This window comes from Poecilia latipinna, unplaced genomic scaffold, assembly GCF_001443285.1.
Source record: "Poecilia latipinna isolate Pla-1442-1.1 unplaced genomic scaffold, P_latipinna-1.0 Scaffold1399, whole genome shotgun sequence".
Taxonomy (NCBI): Eukaryota; Metazoa; Chordata; class Actinopteri; order Cyprinodontiformes; family Poeciliidae; genus Poecilia; species Poecilia latipinna.
In genome coordinates this window covers 146,819-169,069 of record NW_015114015.1, presented here as the reverse complement: position 1 = coordinate 169,069, position 22,251 = coordinate 146,819, and the positions used below count along the sequence as shown (strand labels likewise).

Below are 22,251 nucleotides of genomic sequence, written 5' to 3'. Positions count from 1 at the left end.
TGATATTTGTATTGGATCGGAAACAATCGAGCCGCTTTACCCCGAACGCGGAAGCTGAGGTGCAAAGAGCCCATTTGACTGAATGTTCACCTGCTTGATTTTTTTTTTCCTAACACTTAAACACCGCAAAACATTCGGCGTGCTAAGCTAAATATGCTAACACCGAGCTACGTTGAGAAAGTGACGCCTGTCATACAAGTTGTTCTAAACCAGTGTTTTCCAACCTATTTTGAGCCAAGGTACATTGTTTTAACTGAAAAAAATCACGAAGCACACCACCAACCAAAAATGTAAACAAAGATACTCTGTAGCCGCCTATAGTGTCTTGAATAGGAATCAAATAAACACAAAACTGAACCCGCCTCCCCCTCTTGGAAACTTACATATATCAGACGCACCGGGCTACAGGCCGCTGGTATCTCTGCCGCTCTCGGTTTCCCATAAGGATCCAGCAGAGGGCTGCGTCCTAATAACTGCTGGATATATTAAGGACGCAGTTCTCCGTCTCCAAATCCGGATTTGTTCACGCCGAGTTTACGTGCAGTGGCTCTTTTTCCCTCCTGTGCTGCCAGATCAACACTCCTCAACTTAGAAGCTGTATCATACGAGTTTGAAAACATTTCTCCGTCGTGCCTGCTGCTAGCATGTGCTTGTTCCAAATCAAAATTAGCGTGTTCTTCTTTGATTTCCAATTTTGACTTCCAATGATTCACTTCCTGCTAAAGAGCCCCCTGGTGGTTGAAGAAAAAGCCACAGAAAAGCCGCGTGTTCAAAGTGTAGTAAAATAGTAGTAGTTTATAGTCCGGGAAATACGGTAAGTGAAATTGGATAATTTCCACGGCACACCTGACGACCACTCACGGTACACTAGTGTGCCGCGGCACAGTGGTTGAAAAACACTGGTCTAAACATCTCAGAAATAAATTACTTACCAAGTTTGGTGAACAAGTCAGACACGTGGATAGCAAATTGTTCTGAAATGACTTGGCTTCTGTCTCTTCTGTCGGAACCCGTGGTTCTGGGGGCGGAGTCAGTGAATTAACTCCTTTACTGTTAAGAAGTCAAGAGCTATTGATTCCATTTCAACACCTTCAGATTTGATATGGGGACACTTTGTTTTAACGCTCACCTTTAACTCCTAATAGGTTCGTTCTCACACAGGGTTACATAAATGCGACTAAAGAGTAAAATTAACTCTGCTTTTGCACAAAGTTTACCAACACCGAAACATGTTAGTAAACTAATTTTTGACCAAGAGGGGGCGCTCTACATTTCCGCCTCACTTGGAGGCATATTGTTGGGTTGCTTAGTAACTTGCCGCCTGTATTAGTGTAAAAAGCAAAATTTTATAAACTACACTTTTTTTTCCTGAAATAACATGCCGATTAAGTGAATGGTCAGACGGATGGATCAACTAAACACCAGATGGACAGATGAAATATTTACGCAATGAGACAGAACATCTGGAAAAATCATAATTTCCATACTCTATTTCCTTTCTTCATACTTCTCCGGACCTGGAAAATACATTTAGCAAACTCCATACTTTTCTCTCACAGAGTAAAAACTAGTTAGACAAACAGAGTCCAAAAAATCTTTTTATTAGAACAATACAGCAGGTATAAAGGTCTATTGCAAATCAAACACTCCCATCAGAATGGAATATGTGCTCCAACAGACAATATGCTCTCTGCAAGAGAAATAAATTAAGATTGATAAAACAAATAGAAAATGAGAGAAGAAAAACAACAGAACAAAGCAAGATCTTTTTCTTCTTTTATAAAATATATGATGCAAAGAAGAGAAAGCAGATCACTCAACTTGCTGATTAAGAACTTGCAAACCTAAATTTCAAACAGTAATTGAAACATAATTCAGAAAAAAGATTATTTTATTATGCAAATGTAAAAATTTGGTATTACCTGAAAAATTGAATTGAAAAAGTTCACCTTTTATCAATTACCAAGTGTCGTCTCAACATCTGAGACTAACCATGAGCCCTTTAAAGAAGCAGGAACTTTTTAAAAAGATAACGTCAGATTAAACATAACTGTTAATAAGTGACTTTATCTTTGGTCACCAAGTGTTTATTATGATCTAACAAAGAAAATAAATAACCTGAAATTAAAGCCTGCACTAAAGTGGATACATAAAATGCAAAAGAAAAAAATAAATTTCTAAATGAAAAAACATTTTCAAGAAGAAATTATCCTCATCCTTAATGAGAGCAACTCAGGATGAGGATTAAAACAAACTGCATGTGTATTTAAGGAGACTGCAGTTTGATCAATTATAAAAAAATAATAGATATGATCGAGGCATTGCTTATAAAAATATCCTGGGTAGGCTTAATATGTTTTAATAAATCATTTAGAGGAGGGTGTAGAAAAAATAATTATATATGGGTAGAACAGAAATAAGATTTACCTTTATATAGATAATTTAACAGTATAAAGACGAATTAAAGCCGCTACATATAAAGATGGGTTTTTGTTTTGTGTTGTTATGCTTGTATTTCTGTTTCAAGATTTTGGAATCGGTACTCAAGGCTCAGACAGAAATTCAGTGGTCTTCTTATCAATGTCTGTTTAACCAGAGATGTGACCCCTAAACAACTGCGACAAAATATGAACTACTAATATTTTGTCAATTTTCCTGCAAATCTCCATTACTTAAGAACAATCTAAAGCTGTGAGAAAGAAATCCCACCACCGCCATATTTGTTTCCCTGCCACCCTGCGGGTGGACACCCCTACTCCACTTTAATTATCAGGTAACATATTGATTTATTCATATTTTATAACATGTTTTTTTGTATTTTTCTTAAAATAAATTTCATACAAATCTATAACCAAACATTTAGAAATCTTATTTACATTTTGTTTTAATTAAAAGAGACTATGAACCTTTTTTGTCCCATCCATTTTAACTTACAAAGCTTAATAAAGGAAGAACTCTGAAGGCCTTTTTCACTCAAATGTTTTCAATCCTCATCAGAAAGTGACTCAGAAAAAACAGCATTCACCAATGGAGAGGGAGGGGGAGAAAAAAAAACCCATCACCCAAAATGCTTGTGGAGTTGGTTCATTAATCCAAGAATCAGATCAACACAGAGGAGCTTTAAACCTCCCGATCCGTCCCGACCTGCTTAACACAACAGGCTGCCGTAGAAGAAGTGTTTGAGCCAGAAGTGGAAAAACTGAGACAAAATGAGAGCAAGCCCATTTTGATGTCTGTCAGATTAACAGCGCCCCCCGGGGGACAAGCCACTGTGGTCTTCGGTTGCAGCAATGAGATCTGTGTACGGTTCAGTCTGAAGAGTGAGTGAGGGTCTGTGCATACTACATAAGCCAGTGCCGTCTCGTATACTGTCAGTGAATGAGTGAGTCAGAGTGTGTTTATGTGTGTGTTAAAGCACGCCATCCTCAGTGCAGCCGCCCCCTGCAGTGTACCGAAACTCCTGCAAGTTAGAGACGCCGTGAAAATGGACGAAAGCCCCGGCGACTACCAGGATGTGGAACAGCTGGTGGGAGTGGAACTGTGACAAAAAGAGAAACACACAGCAGTGAGCGGGGAGACATAACCACAACATAAATACGCATACTTATCACGTGCGTTTGTTCGACACTCACCCAGATGTCACACTTGCCAGGGAAGAACCTCTCTGGGATGCGAGCAGCGTACAAACAGGCGCCGGTGATGTAGAGTGTCGCCATGAGAAACAGCCAGCCCATCTGACCGATGGTGGTGGCCTTGATCAGACCCTCGCTGATGACAAAGTGAAGGGTGGGAACCACGCCGCTCAGACCCAAACCTACAAACACTCCTAGGAACAGACAGGAGAATTCAGTAGGTCACAGAGAAAAACACGAAACAGCATATGAGGGCTGGCAACTGTCGTTTATTCATTTATGAAATGCCAAAGTGAAGCTTAAGCTTACCTGCTCTGACTGCTCTGTACTGCGGAGTAGCGAAAAAGTCACATTGTGAAACTGTGATGGCAGCCAGACCCAGGACACACACAATTATCAGGTAGATGAAGCAGGGCTGAGGCGAGCAGTAGAAAGAATAGTACAACCAGGGGACGAAGGAGCCCATGATCAGGAAGGCAATCCCACTGTAGTCCAATCTGAACATAACATAATTCAGTTAGTAAGAAACTTTTACTTCCTTTACTTTCACTGCCACAAAAAAAAACAAAAAAAAAAAAAAAAAAACAGTTGTATGTCTTACTTGGAAAACATTCTGGACACGCCCTCCGAGTGACAGTAGACTGTGTGGAAGAGCCAGGAGAAGGAGAGGCAGAGGATGGCTCCGAGGAAAAACATCCCAATTACTACCTTCTCTTGCAGTGGAGCCACAAAAGTCATGTTGGGTCTGAACATGTACATGAGACCCAGGCAGAGGAAGAACAAGCAGCCTGCAGAAAGGAGGAGAGAGGAATAGTGGCGGTAAGAGTGAGAATAAGAGGAGTGAGTCATAATAAGAGGGAGAACATTTATAGATTACGGTTTGCAGTTTTTTTTATTGTTTTTGTTTTTGCAATAAATGTATTTGGCTGTAAATATCCTTAACTGTAGGTCGGGGGCTCCCCTGATGTAGATGATTTATCACGCCACTAGATGGCAGAAGAGAGCTCTAAAACTAGTTTTGCAACATTGGCATAAAACGAACGAGTTCAGCCAAAAGGTGCAATGAAAAGAGCAGCTTATCTCCGCTAGTAAATTAAATGTTCAACTTAGTCTGAGTCCTTGGCATTCAATCAATCATACTTTCAACACTTCTTATGCAAGACACTGAAACTGCTTCTTAGGCGTTTTCAACAGTAATTCTGTTAGCTAACAGATTACAGTACAATCTGGCTAAATATGAAGATTAAAGGATAAAATGAGAGAAAGTTTCAATTTCAGTCCTAATTATGCTTTGTGCTGTAAGAGCATTGTTCTTTATCGCATTCTCTGGAAAAAAAACGTTTATGTTCGGTTCACAGATGGAGGTTGGGATGAGAGTGTGAGCCGCGTACCTAGCAGGTGTGTCCAAATGTTCCCCGTCTCTGTGTGGATTCTGAAGATGCTCTTGAAGCAGGCGCGAAATGAAGGCATCGGTGGTCTGTGGCCGTGAAGCAGGAAGTCGTTGTCTTTCAGCCAATCCGGGAGCACGTCGTGAGGGATGACGCGCCACCGACCCTCCCACATCTGTTTGGTAAGCAAAACAGAAAAGAACCTTAAATCAGTTTTGCCCAAAGGCACCAAGAGCCAGTTGATTGCTTAATAAATGCCGGAAATTAGGAATGTGTTTTTGTGCCACTGGATCTAGCTCAGGAAATTACAGCTGTAATATCTACAGAGTGTCCAGCGAAGATTTCAACGTCACATTATCAGATTCGGTGTGGCCTGATGTAAATAAATTAAGTGAAGTCTGACATAGTAAGCATGGCAGACAGTAAGGGGAGAGAAGCGTCTGAAAGATTTATTGCCGTCATTTACAAACTGCTGGCTGTGATTTTAGAAGACAGAGTGTATAAATCTACACACTCCAGAAATATCATCTAATCTATCAATGGGAGGGACCTGTCTATACAGGATAATCTTAGTGTATGCTTGCCTTATTACTTTCCAAACTATTGCAATGCACACACAAGTCAAGCATGAGTTTAAATTGGTTGGTAAATTATTCACAGTGGTACATTTTTGACAGCTGATCTCAAATCTATTTTCAAAGCTGTCCAAGTAATTAAGAGGTCCAGTCAGGTGTTCAGATGACAGCTGGTTCTGAGCAGCATAACAAAGCAGAACTGCAGGCCTCTGCTGCGCACATTTAAGGGGAATCAAGCACACAAAGTGCTACTGCAGGCAACTACCTGCAAACTGGATACATTAAAACAGGGTGCTCAATACAAATCCAACAACAAGTCGTCAATAATAGCAGGTAGAGATTATTTCTCCAACCCATTAATACAATAACTATGATTAATGAGTGTACAGGTTTATACATTTTCCATTTTGGCCCATGTCCAAATATGGCTTGTTAGAGCCTGTCTTTACACCTTGGACACCATGGCTGTAGTTTACTTTAGGGCACAAGCCTGTCATATTTTTTATGGTTTTATTGGTAGCAGTTTTTCTTTTTACTGTGTGGATTTTATTGAGCGTCTCAGTAAAACAAACACTTAGGTGGAGCTTAGTGAGAAATATGGCCAAAGTACAGTCACCCTAATCATGTGAACGCTAACAGAATTAAAGGTGTAAAAAGAAATAAAAAAGTATTTTTACCTTATGTACAAACTCCTCCATCTTTTCCATGGCGTGGTGAGCTTGCAGCAACGGAGTTCTCGCCATAAAGCCTTCGTCGCTGCTTCTCTCATCCTCGCTCTGATCCCTCTCCTCTCCTCTGTCATCCTCTTCATGGCACTCGGGGACAGACTGAAACAGGGCAGACGGACGACATTAGACTGGATTCACGCCAAAACTTTCAGAGCTTAAACATACAGACATTTTCTCGAGCGATAGATCACGAGAGAATGTTTGCCAAAGTGCCAATTAATCAAGTTAATGAGCGTCACAAAGGAAAGCAGACCAGGAGAACTGGTGAAGTTTGCCTATAAACCTGTTGGAGTTGTTTTGCCTTCCCTGAAAGGCTTTGGACTATTTTGTGTCAAATAATTACAGCACATGTGAAACAAAATAAAGAAATTTAAAGGAACAGAAATAAAAATGTAACGGGAATGTACAAAGTTCAAAAAGAAATCCTGCAACCACTTTTAAACCTTTCAAAAACATGACTTTTATTTTGTAATACCATTAAAAATCAGTGGAGATGTCTGGACTGGAACAGTAGGACCAAAGTTGATCAATTGTCTAACCTATGAAAGATTAAACCTTTTATTTTGAAGAGAATACAATGACTTTATTTTGAAATATCCACATTTGAAGAAATTTGGATCCTAATTATACAAAAAACATATAAAACATTCAGGTTTTTACTTTGGAGCGTAAACGCAAACCTTTTTAATAGAATGACTGTTTTGATGCCTGTGCATGTATGTTAGAAATTTGAAATCTATTCCAGAAATAATCTAAAAAATGCACTGGATTATTTAGTGACAGAGCTGATTTGGTTCAATAAAGCAGACGTAGCCACCGCCTGCCAATCACAAACAGGAAGCTCAACAACCGAAAAGTGTGAATTTAGTCTAACAACTCGAGACACAGCTGGGCAGCCAGGGCCGCCAGGTGATAAATATGCAGTCATTAATCAGAAAACTGGTGTACAAACAAACAGACATAACACACACACACACACACACACACACACACACACACAGAAACAGCGATGCTCCATGGAAAAACAAAAAAGAAATCAGGTGGAAAACCGTGATAAGCACAGCAGTGGAAGCAGCTGAAATCATCCAAACCTCCATTCGACACATATTACTTTATTGTGAACGAAGATAACGGAAAAGAAAAATGCACCTTCTGTTGTTGTAGCTCTAAAGGAGGAAAGAAAGTGAGGAAAATTCAATGAGACAGAAATAAAAAATGAGAATGCTCTGGATCAGCCCAGTTCCTGTCTGCTCTTAGAATAATGCCCCTTCTGATGAAACTTCTAAGTTTCTGTGGTTTATGGGCTGTTTTGCATCTGCTAGTGTTAAGTTTGTACATGTATCAGTAGTGCTTAGCCATGCATTAGGACTTCTTTCAGTCAGCTGCAAAAAGCACATGAAGGTCACACTCTGATCATGCTAAATGACTTGGAAAAGATGCCAACAGCAGCTCAAACATATCGTCTTTATTTTACATAACAAAATCAGAACTAGCTAAAATTGGTATCAGCAGATCAAAGATCGTCCTTACTTTTCTGATTGGTGAATCTTAAATTAAAGGTGGAACCTGACATTGGGTTTCTTGTTTTGGTCACAGCCATTTCAGTTGATTTTTAGTTGGAATTGGAGATGTTAAAATTGGTTGACAGACCACAAAACACAAACTAAAACCAACTTCTCTTCTGAGGAACGTTTTAGCTGCACAGAGTCCTGTCCTCACTGAAAGCTGCAGTGGTGAGGTTTGGTGGCAGGTGACACAGGATGTCTGAGTGACATCTGCTCATGAGGAGCTTCTGGTAATCATCAGAAAACATTCAAAGCCTGAAACAACCCATGTTCTTAGGAAATTTTTAACGTTTACCAAATCAAACCCCCTCGGAGACCTGCACATGCAACATGTGACCAAACCTCAGCTATTCAGCCTCCGACTGGCCAGAAGGGTAAAGGCCCTGGAGTCAAATTTCACTCTGTATAAAAGTGTCTGGATGTCGGGCCAACGGTACGAACCGTCCCCTCTTGGAGGCGCCCAGGTTGGCTACTCATCTAACACGCCCAGTTATTTATTCCCTCCATCGCAGCTGTTAGTCATACTTCAGCAGAAAGCCTCTCCAGTTGTTCTCAGAACTGATTTCAAAGAAACAACACCTGAGGCACCTAGGAGAAGCTTCTACGAAAAGCCATCGGTGTGTTTGCACAGCACATCACCTTTCACTCTGGGATCCAGATCCAACAAAACAAAATAGTTCTGCTAATCACTTCCTGGAAAAATGGAAGTGTAAATGCCTTTTCTTTTTTTTCCCAGTCCAGCAGAGGGAAGATTTCTTTTTCTACTTTCACCAAAATAAACATGAAGACCTAGCCCAGCTTCATGTTTATCTTTTCCGATAACAAAATAATTGTGTCCACTTAAGCAATGTTATATTTGGGGTGTGCATACACAGATGATAAAGAAGTTTGGAAGCCTTATCAGTGAAATGCAGACACACTTTGAGCTGAAATACACAACATGATCATTAGAATGGCTCTTTATTTCTTTTGGGGCATTTTTGATGGAGTGAGGCAGAGGAGAGTGTCATAGAACAATGAGTTAATATATATATATACATACACCAATGACGGTCAAAAGGTTTATCAATGTAACAATGTGATAAAGCTGTAAACCAGTGAGCCACTTTGTGAATGTTGCTCAGGTTAGAAGTGCTTTTTAATTAGGGCCTTTACTCCAATACTAAGATGAAATGCAAAAAAATACATACAGCACATGTTTAAGATCAGATATTTACTTTACCTCAATTATTTACAATGATTTTCTCAATTTTTTGGACAGTAAAACTACATTTCTATGGATAAAAAGGGTTTTTTCTGCATTCCCCACATATCCTGATTGATGAGCAGAGATAGGAAGAAAAAAGGGTTTGCGAGCTCTTTCTACCTAGAAGTAAATCAGGATGTTTTCCTTCTGATTCCCAGAAGGCCAGGCTTCTTCTCTGTCACAAAGAGTATATATCCAGCTCCCCTCAGGCTCATTAACTCCATGTTGTTCTTTCTGGTCAATTTCACCTGACTAATGACCGGTTTTCTGCAAACACGCCCGTCACACGCTTGCATTTTGAGGTATCTGCTGCTTGGTGGCGTTTAATAGTGAGTCAGCAGGAGCCACAAAGTCCTGGAAGGGAGATCAGTGTAAAAACAGAGAAGGAGCAGAAAGATAAGAGGAACAGAGTTGAAACTTTGGAAAGTCCGACAGTAGAACGTGCCAGAGAGGGAAGAGCTCACCCCTGCACACATAAACCCTCAGGGCAGGGCAGAGATATTCAACATATGACTCACTCATCTTCACTGCCGTCTTGGGATTGTAGGAAAAGACACTGTGACCCTCGGTAGCGGCCTGTTCCGTAGACAGGACACTGTGCTTCCTGTTCTGACCAGGTGGAGGACGTGAATGCTCCACAGGCACAGAGACACTTTAAAGCAAGAGTGCTTAAATCTGCCACTTCAAAGTTTTTTGTTTTCCTTCACTCAACAAATGAGCAACAGGCGTTCGATTGGGATTACGCAAGTAAAACGCCATCATCGTTCACTGTTGCACCATAAAGTTTCAGCTAATTTCACTTCCCTAGCAGCTCACACGACTTTTTAAATAGGCTTAATAGGAGATTTTTGTACAGAATTTGAACCAGTTGAAGCTAAAACTATTCCTCCTGAAGAGTTTTAGACAGAACATTTTTACAGACAGAGGATGTTTTACCTTGTATGCAAAATGTGTATTTTATTGTACAGCTTTGTGTCAAGTACTGCTCTGAGTCTGTTGTTCTTTCATCTTTTGAGTTTGCATAATCCAGGCAACAATTAATTGATTCCTAAACTAGATGACGATTATTTCAATAATCATCACAATTAAACTGATTAACTGTTTCAGCTCAATTAGCCAGAAAATTTAACAAACTTTATATATTGAAGCCTGCTTGTCTTCCAGAGACAAAATTAAAAGCTGCAAAACTTAATCTGAGTGCAGTTCAGTTTTTTATGAAGTTAATTTTCTAACTTTGCATTATAATGTCTACTTTTTGGCTTTATTGGAAGCTATCAAGTTGCTGTAGAAAACAACAGAAGGTGTCTGAATGGTAATTCACTTCTGATGTCATAAAAAAAATCATATGAAAACAAGAACAGCCTCAATTAGGCGAGTGCAGCTGAAGACAGAAGTGTACCAGATGAAATCTGGTGGTAAACAGGATGTGGGATACCAGTCTGAAAGCCACACACACACACACACACACACACACAGCAAGCCGTGAACGAGTGAAACGAGGCCTTGCTTAGGGCACTGAGGGGTTGGAAACCATGCCTGGTTGTGACCGAGGCAGGTGTCTTCTGATGCCGTCTCAGGTTTACGTGTTGTGTTACAGCAGGTAAAAAAAAGTTTGAACCTTCATACAACCATCGGAAAAAAAAAAAAAAAAGGTTATGTTTCAGCTTGACGGCTCTTTCCTGCTAAAGAACAGAATTCCGCTTACACACAGCACCTGAGAACGAACAAAGCGTTGTCTCAGTGCATCTAGTGCATTGGTCAATAGTCAGATTTGTTTGCTCTCTTTCCAGTAAGGCCACCATCTTTTTATAAATCTGTTGTTAAATAACAACACATCGCCATTAACTTAGAAAGGACCTGACTGATGAAGCAGAGCCAGCTTCATCATAATGCAGCTCTAATTGCTACAGCACGGTGTGAGTCATCAGAGCCTGCAGAGCCTTGAAAGTGGTGCGGTTATCAATAAGTGGAGGTGGATGTTGGGAACCTTGGACAAAGAGGCTCGTGACCAAGGCATGCAAACTCAGAAATCTGACTTAATAATGCATTATATTGCAGCAAACTGAAAAGAAAACAAAAAAAAAACAAAAAAACATCTAGAATCTTGGAAGAAGATTGATTTCACTTCTGGGTTTCTCTAGTAGGTATTTTGCAAGTTTAAATATATATATTTTACTCAAATTCTTGAATCAGATTTCTTTTGACGAGACTTATTTTTTTGAATCTCAAGTTTTTTTATTCAAGGCTTTTCACAAACTTTAAACGGACCCTACTCATGATATTATTTAAAATAAATAAAGTACCGCCATCAACAGGTAGATTCAAAACCACACACCAAGATGAAAATGAGCAGAAATGAAAAAGTAGATAGAAAAAAAATTGCACATCTTCGGAAAGCTTTGAGCGCTGCTTCTCAAGATAACTTCAGGAAATAAAGTCTGTCCCTTTTTCATTTTTTTTAAGTCATGTTTTTCTTGCATGTTTAAAGTTTTTACATTCCCCCAGAGAACTGATAAAGCTCTGTTAGCTGTTCTCTGCTGCAGCTCTTTAGGCTTAAGAGTGGCTCAGTAGTACTTTAAAGGAGATTCCAAACTTCTCTAATTCAGCTTCAAAAATCAAGTTCAAAATTGCTCTTTAGAAGATTTTACCGAGTTTGAAACATAATCTGCTTATCACTTTACATGTTGTTCACAAAGATTTGAAATTTCCTTATTTTTTTTATTTTTTTTTATTTAAGTGAGAAAATGTAAAAAGTATCATTCTGTTTTCAAACGGCCAAACGGGTCAGCTTCACGTTCTCAACTTCTTAATGACTCCTCTTACATTATTAACGCTAGGATGCGAGTTTTGGTTTTGTTTTACAGTGTGACCCAGTAAAGCCCCGCCATGCCACATGCCTCTGAACAAAGCCCCAAAGCTGCTGACAGCAGGCAGGTGTGTGTGTGTGTGTGTGTGTGTGTGTGTGTGTGTGCGTGTGTGTCCTGTACTCACGCCATGGTGTGAGGGGCACTCTGTGGTGCTGAGGTGACTGGTTGAAGAGCCTGAGGTGTTGCATGTGTTTTTCTCCTGTGGACTCATGGGACCTGTAGGTGAGCCGTTTGTGGCGTTTTCTGTGAGGTTAGAGTTTCTGTGTCGCAGCACAAAGGCCGGGTCCTCAGCCGGCCTCCCGGCCCTGACCGTCTCTTCTTCGTCCAGCTTGAGAGGCTGGACTGCCTTCTTTATTTGAAAGCAAGAAGGAGCTCAGCTGGAGCTGGACAGAAGGACTGAGGGGTGCAGCCACCAACCGGGAAAAAAAAAAAATATCTGAAACGATTAGAGAGTGGGAAGTTTGAATAAATAAAAGTCACGCAGGCAGGTCAAAACTCAAACTTCAATGTATTTTTATCAGGAATTCATGTGGTAGACCCAACACAAAGAGAAATGGAAGGAAAAGGTGTATAAATGGAGCCACTTGTCGCCATGGTTACAGCTGTAAATCTTTTGTGGTCTGTGTACCAAGAAAGTTATACTCGTTCTTTGCCGAAAGCACTCAAGCCTCTCCGCAACTTCCCAACCTCATCCTTACAAGAAATGTATAAAAGCTTCCCTTCTGCATGATGCTGCCACTGCCATGTTTTACCGCAGCATCTTACAAAAGATTTTTGCTGTCCCAGACATGGCTCCCATTGACGTACTGAGTTAATTTCTCCAGCAAAGGGTTGCATTTGGATTTGTTTAGCTGAATTAATTCAATTGATAATTTAATTTCCCTTTGGGATAAATAAAAACATTACTGAAGTGAATAACATAGGTTGAAGCTTGTTGCAAAATGTTTGAATATTAAATACCTGGGTTGTAGCTGAAGTCTCTGAACTGGAAGATGGGTTCGAGTCGAGGCTTTATGGGACTAAGCTGGAGAGGAACTGCAGTCCAGAGAGAAACTGAAGGAAAGAAAAATAACAATGACTGATGTTAGTCCCAATTTACTGTAAAATAAAAATACAAGAGAACAAAAGAAAAACATATGAACATAAAACTGTAAAGATAATTAAAACATGGCATTTAGCTGAATAAAACATTCAACACTTTTAACCAGTCCCAAACTTTAAATAAAAGATGCCTCCAAAATATCCCTCAGTGTCTTGTCTGAATCACTCCATTATGCCATCCACCCTAAATGCTGCATTTAACAAGAGTTGCAAACAATAAGAAGCTGCCAACTTGCTGTCATGGCGAGTTGCTTCGCAACGAGAGGTGTCAAGGACAACAACAAGACATTCACATACAGGAAGCTGAAGTATCCCCCGATGGCAAATTGTTTTGCACTGTAGCTTTCCTCTTAAACAGAGTTAGCTGTTAGGAACCAGAGTTCAAATGTGAGCCCATCTTATCTTTAAATAGATTAAAGAAGGCCAAACGGGGGAACCATCAAATTAAACTTGTAAACAGTTCCACAAAAAAAAAAGTACATGCTGATATTTTAACTGCAGGTTTCCAAAAAGGGCGACCAAAGCTTCGACAATTTGGAAACAGTCAGGAATGCAGCTGCAGACTCATTTCCACATACTGCTGCTTGCCATATGTTTACCTCCCCATCTTTCACTGGGCTCCAGTGAGGCCAAATCGATGTAAATATGTCCCAAAGGTTAGCATAGGGCTGCTTCATTTAAACTCTCACCCCGCCCCACTACACATACATTAAAGCTTATTACGCTCAGTGGGAAAAATAACCCCTCAGGTAAACAAGAGTTTCTTCAACACATATTGAAAGAGGACTAAAGGTAATAGGAGAAAGAAAGAAATACTAGTACTAATATGTTTTACACATTATATTAACCTTCAGAAAGCGATGTTATTCACTCAGGTCCATTTTTCACTCCGTGACGTCTTATCGATTTGTATTTCTGCAGGCCAACTATTATCAAAAATAGCCGTAGCACTTTTCTCTGATATCCACCGCTACATTTCCTGTCATGTTTGAAAGTTTGCTTTCACAGCTACTTTTGATGTGATTTTTTTTGTTTTTTTTTCAGCCGTTAGTTTAGCCCCCAGGAGGATAAACGTAGCGCGAGCACAAACCGTCCTTTTGACAATTTGGAAAGGTCCGGAAAGCAAAAAAAAGAAAAAAAAGAGGAAAAAGTAAAGAAGCATATTTATCCACGGACATTGTTCACTTTACTTTGTTCGAGAAGTTTGATGTTGCAAGAATGTTTGAGGAATCAAAAGACTCACACGTAATCATTGGCGCCATTTATGAAAATAACAGTAGCAAAACAAACAGAACAGTACAGACCGCCCCGGCCCCTAATTAAGATAAAAAGAATCATTTGATGGAAGTAAAGATATGGCAGGAACACAAAGCAAAAGCTGCTTCAAACACCCAATCCAGGACGTGCTTGCAAGGATCTGAACAGACCGACTCCCGTGTTGCTTTAGCCCCTACAACAGATGACACGTTATGTCTGTCCACAACAGGAAGCAGAATGAGTCACCGAACTGTTTCATGCAGGGTAACTATGATCGCATTGCTCTCAGACGGGCAACTGGTATCACGCAGGCTTCACTTTTAGACTGAAAATTCCACCGTTTAAGAATTGGTTTCTACATTAAAGTCTTCCAAAATACTCACATTTTCCTGTTTCAATTATAGCTATAAAAAGGAATTAATCTCACTCGGAGTCGTCATTATCAGCATCATCAAGTGGCATTTTCACATCGATGATTTTACCCCTAAATTTAATACCTACAAGACAGGCATAGGTACCAGGGTGAAAGCTATTGTAATGTCGCACACTGTTGAGATTACAGCCAAAAAAAAAAAAAAAAAAAAAAAAAAAAAAAAAAAAAAAAAAAAAAAAAAAAAAAAAAAAACCCGAAATAAAAAGCTTAATACAACGGAAACCGGGGTCGTGAATCAGTCAGGTATTTGTGTGCAAAACATCTTTGACTTTGTTCTTTCAGTCTATTCTTAGCGTGGCGTCCCAAATCTCATTTTATCTGCTCTGCATGTTGCTTCTTGTTTTTGTCCGACAAATTCAAAGCTTTGTGCAGCATATCCACCGTTAGAAGAGGAGACAGGAGCGCCACGCCTTTTTAAATTTTATTATTTTTTTAAAAACTATTTGAAAGCAGTCAGGTGAGGCGTACTCAAATGCAATGCAGCATGTCGTCGCTTTTCACCCCTTAATTTAAAACGTGTATGTGTTGATTCTGAAAAATTTCAGTGTTGATTAACTGGAGATAAGTACTCTGGTCAAAACATAAACATGAAAAGATGCACTCACAAGTCAGGTGTATATATATATAGAAGCAGAGCAACTGAGGCCACAACTAAGTAATGTGGAGCCAGTTATTGGTGTAGAGTAGCAAGCATAAATCAATCACTGTATCCATCACTGTAATGTCACACAACTCAAATGAAGAACTGCTGAAAACTAAATAAAAGGATCGATATAAAATGATTTGCACTGTTATTTTTACAAGTGGTGCAGAGATCCCAGCTGAAGAAAAAAGAAAATGGAATAGAAAGAAAAACTGTTATAGAGTACACCTCTGCTCTGGACATCAAGGTGTTTTGGATTGTGATATCTTATTTCTACTATGGACTGCAACTGTTATTTACTTACAAATACTAGAAACGCTGCTCAACAGAAAGCATCACAAGTCACAGCAAACCTTGTGACAAAGGTTTGAACAAACTAATGAACTGGGGGGTTTTTTTCCTAAAAAAAGAAAAAAAAGAGGAACTTCAGCAAACTAAAGTAGGTCAAATATTTGCTTGTGTATAAAAAAAAAAAAGAGAAAAAAACCCATATATAAACAACAAGAACCGGTTTTTCAACCCCTTCTCCACTTTTAACTGTGCTTTAGGCCTGCATGAATATGTGGTGTCCTGTAATGACACACTAACATGTGGGTCAGAAGCAGTTTAAAAGCAAGTACTGTTTTCTTTACTCTCACTCGGTAGGAAGTAAATGTAGGACAAAGGTCAAGCTGTAAAAACGGCAGCACTGCAGAGTCAAGTCTATGTACGGCAGGCAAACACGTCTTTCTACCGCTGATTACTATAACTTGTTATCAGGAGGTCAGAGCACAGTCATCTTTACTCCCCCCGTTTCATTTAGGAATCTGATTGTTAATTAAAATATTGCATATTTAGGTATTTTTATGTGAAGACATTTGAAGGAGAAAATATGAACAGGTTTATCAGTCTTCTCCATTAGACTCACTTCAACCTATTGCTGTTTTATCCCAAAGAAAGTATCTAATCTCTGATCATGGGTCAAAACTGTATTGGTTAAATAAAGTAAGTAGTATGAGACTAGTTAGTTGGAATTAACAATAGAAATACAGTCATAAGTCAACCTCCGGGGATTTCTTTCCTGCTAACCACCACATTCCAGTGACGACAGCTAATGTTTATTTTTTTTTAATTTGAGGAAATGATAGGAAATTCGACGTGTACGCTGCTTATTCAGAACCTGAGCTTCTTCTTCGTATTTGCTGCTTATTGTTCGAGGCTGTCCAACGGCATGAAATTTTCCCTTCAATGTGTGCTGGCTGTATGAGTCATTTAATCAGACATGGCCGGCTGCCTGCGTGCCACTTGGTACGTCATCGCTCTCTCTCTCTCTCTCCCCCTCTAACACAGACACTCACCAAAAATGTGTAACACCAGATAAACACACACATTTCACAGAATTTCTCTCCCACACAACAAATGCACAGCCTTTTTAATTTCTTAGTCACACTCCTTTAAGTGGTGACATACAAGACAAGTTAGAAGACGACATTGAGCGGTAAACTTTAACGGGTCACTACTGCCATTCCCTTGTGTTATTTTTGTTTCTACTCAAAATCCTACCTCAGCATGACGTTCTGTTTTGCATCAACCTGCAGTACAAGATTTACAAGCCTAACAGATGACCAAGCAGCCAAGCCGGTAACACTGACTCACAAACACGTTACACAGGCTCAACTACTCAACTTCATCAACATCAAGCCTACAAAGATCTCCATCTTCTGTCCGTTCTCACAAATGTTTTGCTAGCAAGCTATCTTATGGTCATTTGAAGCCAAAACTGAACATACTTAAAATCACTTTGTGAAGCAAAGAGGAAGATAAATCCAACTTTTCAGTATCTGACCAGCTGTTCATCGATTAGAGCTAAAAGGAGCCAATTGTGATCGCTGGCTGATTGATTGGTGGATCTCTACCCAATACGGGTCAAAAAGGCAAAAACTCTTTGACAGTCACATGGAGCTTGTCTAGTCATCAGTCCAAAACCACAAAAATAAAAAGATAAGACTGGTGACGACCTGCTTTGAACAGTGACCTTTGGACGACATTGATAACCCTAGCCACTGTTCTGTTGCAAGTATTAGTTTAAACTCTCACACGTTTCTTTACTTCCAGGAAAAAAAATAAACGAAAATACTTTTGCTGCTGTTAGTTCAGGTTGTTCAGTTTTTCTTAACCAAAGCAAGAATCACTCAGAGTTGGTGAAAATTCTAATTTCGTGAATTTCTAACCATGGTAAACGTTCCACTGACGCTGATCGGTACTTCTGAATTTTTCCCACAACCTCTGCAAAGTTCGGTTGCTTCGAGATAAACAACATAAACTCACCGTCAGGTTTTCTGTTGCCCGTGCAAAAATGTTTGTGGATCAGACATAAATAAGCTTTCCATACTTAAATGCAGGTTGTGGTTGTAGTGTGTTGCGTTGTGCGTCCCTGTGGTTGGGGGTTTCACACAAGTATCCATTTAAATGTGGGGAAGCTCTGCAGAGAACCAAACCTGCTGTTTGAAGCCAGATGACTGGTTCTGCTGTTCAATACGACTGAGACGCAGGCATTTCAACACGGCACACTCCAACCAAACTATAACATTACCCAAAATCCCGTTTCAGCCTCTGTCTCCACAAAGCTACAGCTGATCATAAATAATGAGTAGTGTTGGCTTTGAGCTGAAACCTCATTTGGGTGGGGTTCACTTTTGGGGTGATTCAGGAGCGTCGCCCAGCTAGCTTCTACATAAAAACGAACCACTAACATCAAGAGCAAACAGACAAAGTGGGTGTCCCCTGGTGTCCTGATACAAGCAGGGACATTCTGGTCCAGCTGCCAGGAGTCTTATGATTGAGACTGGAACAAAGAGCGACAGTGTGATGAGCATTTGACACAAACACACACTCGTTCTCTTAGTCGAGACGCAGCACAGATATTATCAGGAACACACTTCTGACAAGCATGGTACGTTTTAGCTCCCTTAAATTGTTTACAAGCTTTAAAGTAATGACACAAATTTAAAAAATGGATTTCATGGGGAAAACTTAAATACCAACACATGTATTTATGACTAGATTTCATTAAATGTACATTTTAAAGTACAATTTTAGGGGTTGTGAAAAAAAAAAACAGTTTAAATTTGTGCCAATAAAAAAAAGTTAATATTATACCACATCTGGTATTTATGACGATTTTTGTAAACCTAAATTATTCGAAATACCTCGACTCTTTTTAGACACTTTTTAGTCTGGCATGAAGCGCACACAAAGTCTAAAATTACTATTCACAGCTAATTAAAAGTTGAGCTCCAAGTGTGCATGAAGCCAAACCACTACTGACAGAGGGAACCCAGTAGACCACAATAAGGTTGTCCGTCCTGCTGGTGAACAACCAAATGTAGTGGCTTTAAAGCACTAGGTGGTAATCCAAAAGTGGGTCAAATGAAAATAAGTGGTCTCAGAAGATAAAAAAGAGCAACATGGAGCTATTAAAAATACATATTCCTTTTGTGTATGCAGCGTGAAACTGACTGAAGACGACCACATTATTAATAACTGTTCCCCATTACCAAATTTCGGGTTTTCCAAACGTCCCTAGAACGGCGGCCAATTTATTTGTAGTCTTTGAGGATGAATTAGATCACACTGTGGTCTAGTTTCTTAAGTAATTGCTTATTCTTTATTTAATCTTAAACTTTAATATAATTGGGAAGAATTTGCTTAAAAATTTTACTGCAGCTTCAAAGGAATCCCATTCAGTCATTTACCCTCTAAAGGTGTTTCATGGGTTAAGATGATTATTGTCTCCATGGATAAAGTATTTAAGTCTTGATAATCTTATTTATTTTGGCTTATGCAAGTATTGTGTCTGTACATTTATATGACAGCAGGTGTCAATGTAAAAGCTTTGTAAATCGTGTATTTCCACCAAACACACTCAAACAGTTTTAGACTGCTTTCTGGGTTGTTTTGAAAATAAATAAATGTGCATGACGTAAGAGATGTATATAAAAAAATAAATAAAATAAAGCAGCTCTTCTCTTTCGTGATCAATCACGTTCACATTGATAGATCTATTATTCTATGAGCTATGTTTAGCTACTCTCCTGGCTGGCACACCTTCAAACACTGACATCATTACACATTAAATTCACCACAGAGCTGTACTTTGTCATAAAATAACATGACATATGCTCAATATCAATGTCTTGCACAGTGGGAGTTGGAGCATGCAGCAACTTAAGTAATAGTTGCATTCTTCGGACGAAATTCAGGCCATATTTTTCACTGCAGAATCTTGCACAATGCTGATTGTGAAAGGCACTGAAACGTCAAAACAAATTATGCAGTAACTATCTGCTCTGAAATCACAAGATGAATTTGTTTGTCAGTTTAAAAATGAAGCATGTTCTTGGCGTACAGAAAAACGGCTTAATAACAACATAACGGTTATAATTAACTCAGCCTCATGATTCCACGCACTTCAGTTTCATTCTGTCACTTTGGGTAAGTTGTAAATGGAAACTTAATCGAGGAAAAGAAACTGTTAAATATGAATTTCTCCTATCGGTAGGTTACAGAAAGAGTTTCTATACTGCGGAAGTTTGTGTATAAGACAACTACCCAGACAATAAAATATTTATAAAATGACTTCATGCCTGAAGAATGCTGACTGAAAATTGGATGTTGCACCATATACAGATGGAGAGAAATATCAGATATCTAAAAATGACAAGTTCTGTCTCATACTCCTACACCAGAGACAAATATTCAGTTGTGACTAGTTTACTACTGGTAAATGTGTTTCTCAGTGCTAATAACTGCATGACAACTCTTTGACAACAAGCTATTTTTGGAATACTCTGGGAAAATACAGTCATGGTTCAACACATCAACAAATACTTATATTTTTACTTAAAAAGCTATATACACATCCATGCGGTTGGCTAGTAAAATCTAGTTTTATGGGTAGACTACTGCTACAAGTGCGTATCAAGGTTTTTTTAAAAAAATACAAACTTTGAGAACTGCACAAAATTTACGCTAAACAATTTAATGGGATGTCAGAAAAATGCTAAGGTCAGCCCCTCGTTTACGAGACAGACAAAATCATCTCATTCCAGGTTGAAGAAAACAGGTTTGGTCTTGGTGTGGAAACTTAAGGTGTGTCACTCATTACTCCGATTGTGATGAAGCTGTATTTATAGCAGGATAAAGTATGGCCTATCTGTTCTAAATAAACCAATAAACTTGCATTATCGTTACAAGGTTTTTGGGTAAATGCCATAAAATTTGTGTTATTTTAAACCAAAGTAAAAGCAGTTGTTTGCTTTTGTAAGGAGATTAAGGTTATTTAATCATTTCAAACAATTACAGTATTTTTTTGTATTTTTTGTTCTGTTTCTATTGACAACCCTAGCCAGGATAATATGCTGAAGTTCCAGCCCACAAAACCCGTATTTAAACAAACCAAAGAAAAGTTAACTGTTTGTATATAAAATTAATAGAGTGTTAGGCAATATGTTCCATAATTTATATTCCAAATTTGAGCTTATTTGATAAGTAGTTCATGCTAAATTACCCAACAGTTGGTCTAGAAATCATCTAAAAAATGCACTAATAGAAGTGCATACAAGAAGAATTTATGGTGGAATCCTGTCTAACTATTTTGATAATAATCCTGACATACGTGGTAATGTCTCTTTAAATTTAAAAGTAATTTTAAAAAAAGTTAATATATATTAGAAAACACAGTAAGCCTTGTACCTGGTATTTTCTGCCATCCTATTTTTTGCTGACTTAAGTGAGCAAGAAACAGGTGAAAATAAAGAATAAAACTCGTATTGAAAAACTGAAAACAGCAGCTACTTGTCAGTCACTTAACAACTCACCTTTAAATACCAAAAAGGAAACCATCTTCACTAAAATAACGTCAAGATGAGAGAAGTAAATTAATAGTGGGAGCTCAGAAACCCCAGGTATCAACTTAACACAGGCGAGCAAGACAAAGAAAAGACAAACTCCAGGCAGTCTACCTTCCACTGACAGCGCCAACTTTTACCAATTTAATACAAGACATCAACAAAATTGTGTGTCATCTTGCTAACGTTACCCTAATGTAAAAAATAACCGTAGTTACATCTAGAAAGGGCTAAGGAAAAAAGACACCCAGACATACCGCAGCCCTTCAGCAGTCTGTGAACATGGTTTGTTTACACCGAGCTAGCGAGCTGGCTAGTCCGCTGCCACGTCTGACAAAAGCGAGAAAAGTATTTTAGACAGACTGTGTTTGTGTTGACAGCTTTCCCCATCGCACTCAATGTCTTTAAACATGTTAAATAACAGGTTCACGTGTATAACAATGTCTCCCAAAGACAAAGAAAAGCTGTGTTTTTGGGGGGGTGGCTAGCAGCTTCTAACTCCTGTTGTTTTGACAGCCAGAATTAGCTGGATAGCAAAGGCTGCTATTCAGGGAGGCGCTAACGTTACATTAAGGAAAGTATGGGGTGATATTTAACAGCCTAAAATAGGACATAAAAACAGCACTTGTAATCAACAGTATCAAATACAATTGGTAATATTCACCTGCTCCGAATGTCCGAGGAGAAATTAGTGCTCTGGGTGATGTTAAAAAAGTTGGCAGCGAGTTGTAGCTGCCATCCAGCTCCTCTCCAGCCTAAACGGTTACTAAGCGAGCTCCCTTCCAGAGCTCACTCACCTACGGAAGGGAGGCGTTCAACCCGTGACGCTACTCGCATGAGCACAAAATATCCAATCAGATGGCTCTGCGAAAAAACTGACCAATCACCGACGACCAGGAACAAGACATGATTCTTCTATTGTAGTTTT

At 39.1% G+C, this 22,251-nt stretch overlaps 1 protein-coding gene across 1 annotated transcript; it reads right to left on the bottom strand.

The window, feature by feature from the left end:
• Positions 1-1,585: 1,585 nt before the first annotated feature.
• On the bottom strand, positions 1,586-22,105 carry adipor2 (adiponectin receptor 2). Its single transcript, XM_015056679.1, has 9 exons — positions 21,988-22,105; positions 12,962-13,054; positions 12,126-12,437; positions 6,273-6,422; positions 5,024-5,195; positions 4,234-4,420; positions 3,942-4,129; positions 3,633-3,826; positions 1,586-3,538 (listed from the first exon to the last, which is right to left on the bottom strand). The coding sequence occupies exons 3-9, from the start codon at positions 12,210-12,212 to the stop codon at positions 3,410-3,412; spliced, it is 1,107 nt and encodes a 368-aa protein (XP_014912165.1). The 5' UTR covers positions 12,213-12,437; positions 12,962-13,054; positions 21,988-22,105; the 3' UTR covers positions 1,586-3,409.
• Between the last annotated feature and the right edge of the window lie 146 nt (positions 22,106-22,251).

Coding starts and splice junctions, on each gene's coding strand:
- adipor2 (XM_015056679.1), bottom strand. CDS start 12,212: ATGAGTCCACAGGAGAAAAACACATGCAACACCTCAGGCTCTTCAACC. Junction 4,421..5,023: donor CATTTGGACACACCTGCTAG/GTACGCGGCTCA, acceptor TCCTTTCTGCAG/GCTGCTTGTTCTTCCTCTGC. Junction 4,130..4,233: donor GTGTCCAGAATGTTTTCCAA/GTAAGACATACA, acceptor TGTTATGTTCAG/ATTGGACTACAGTGGGATTG.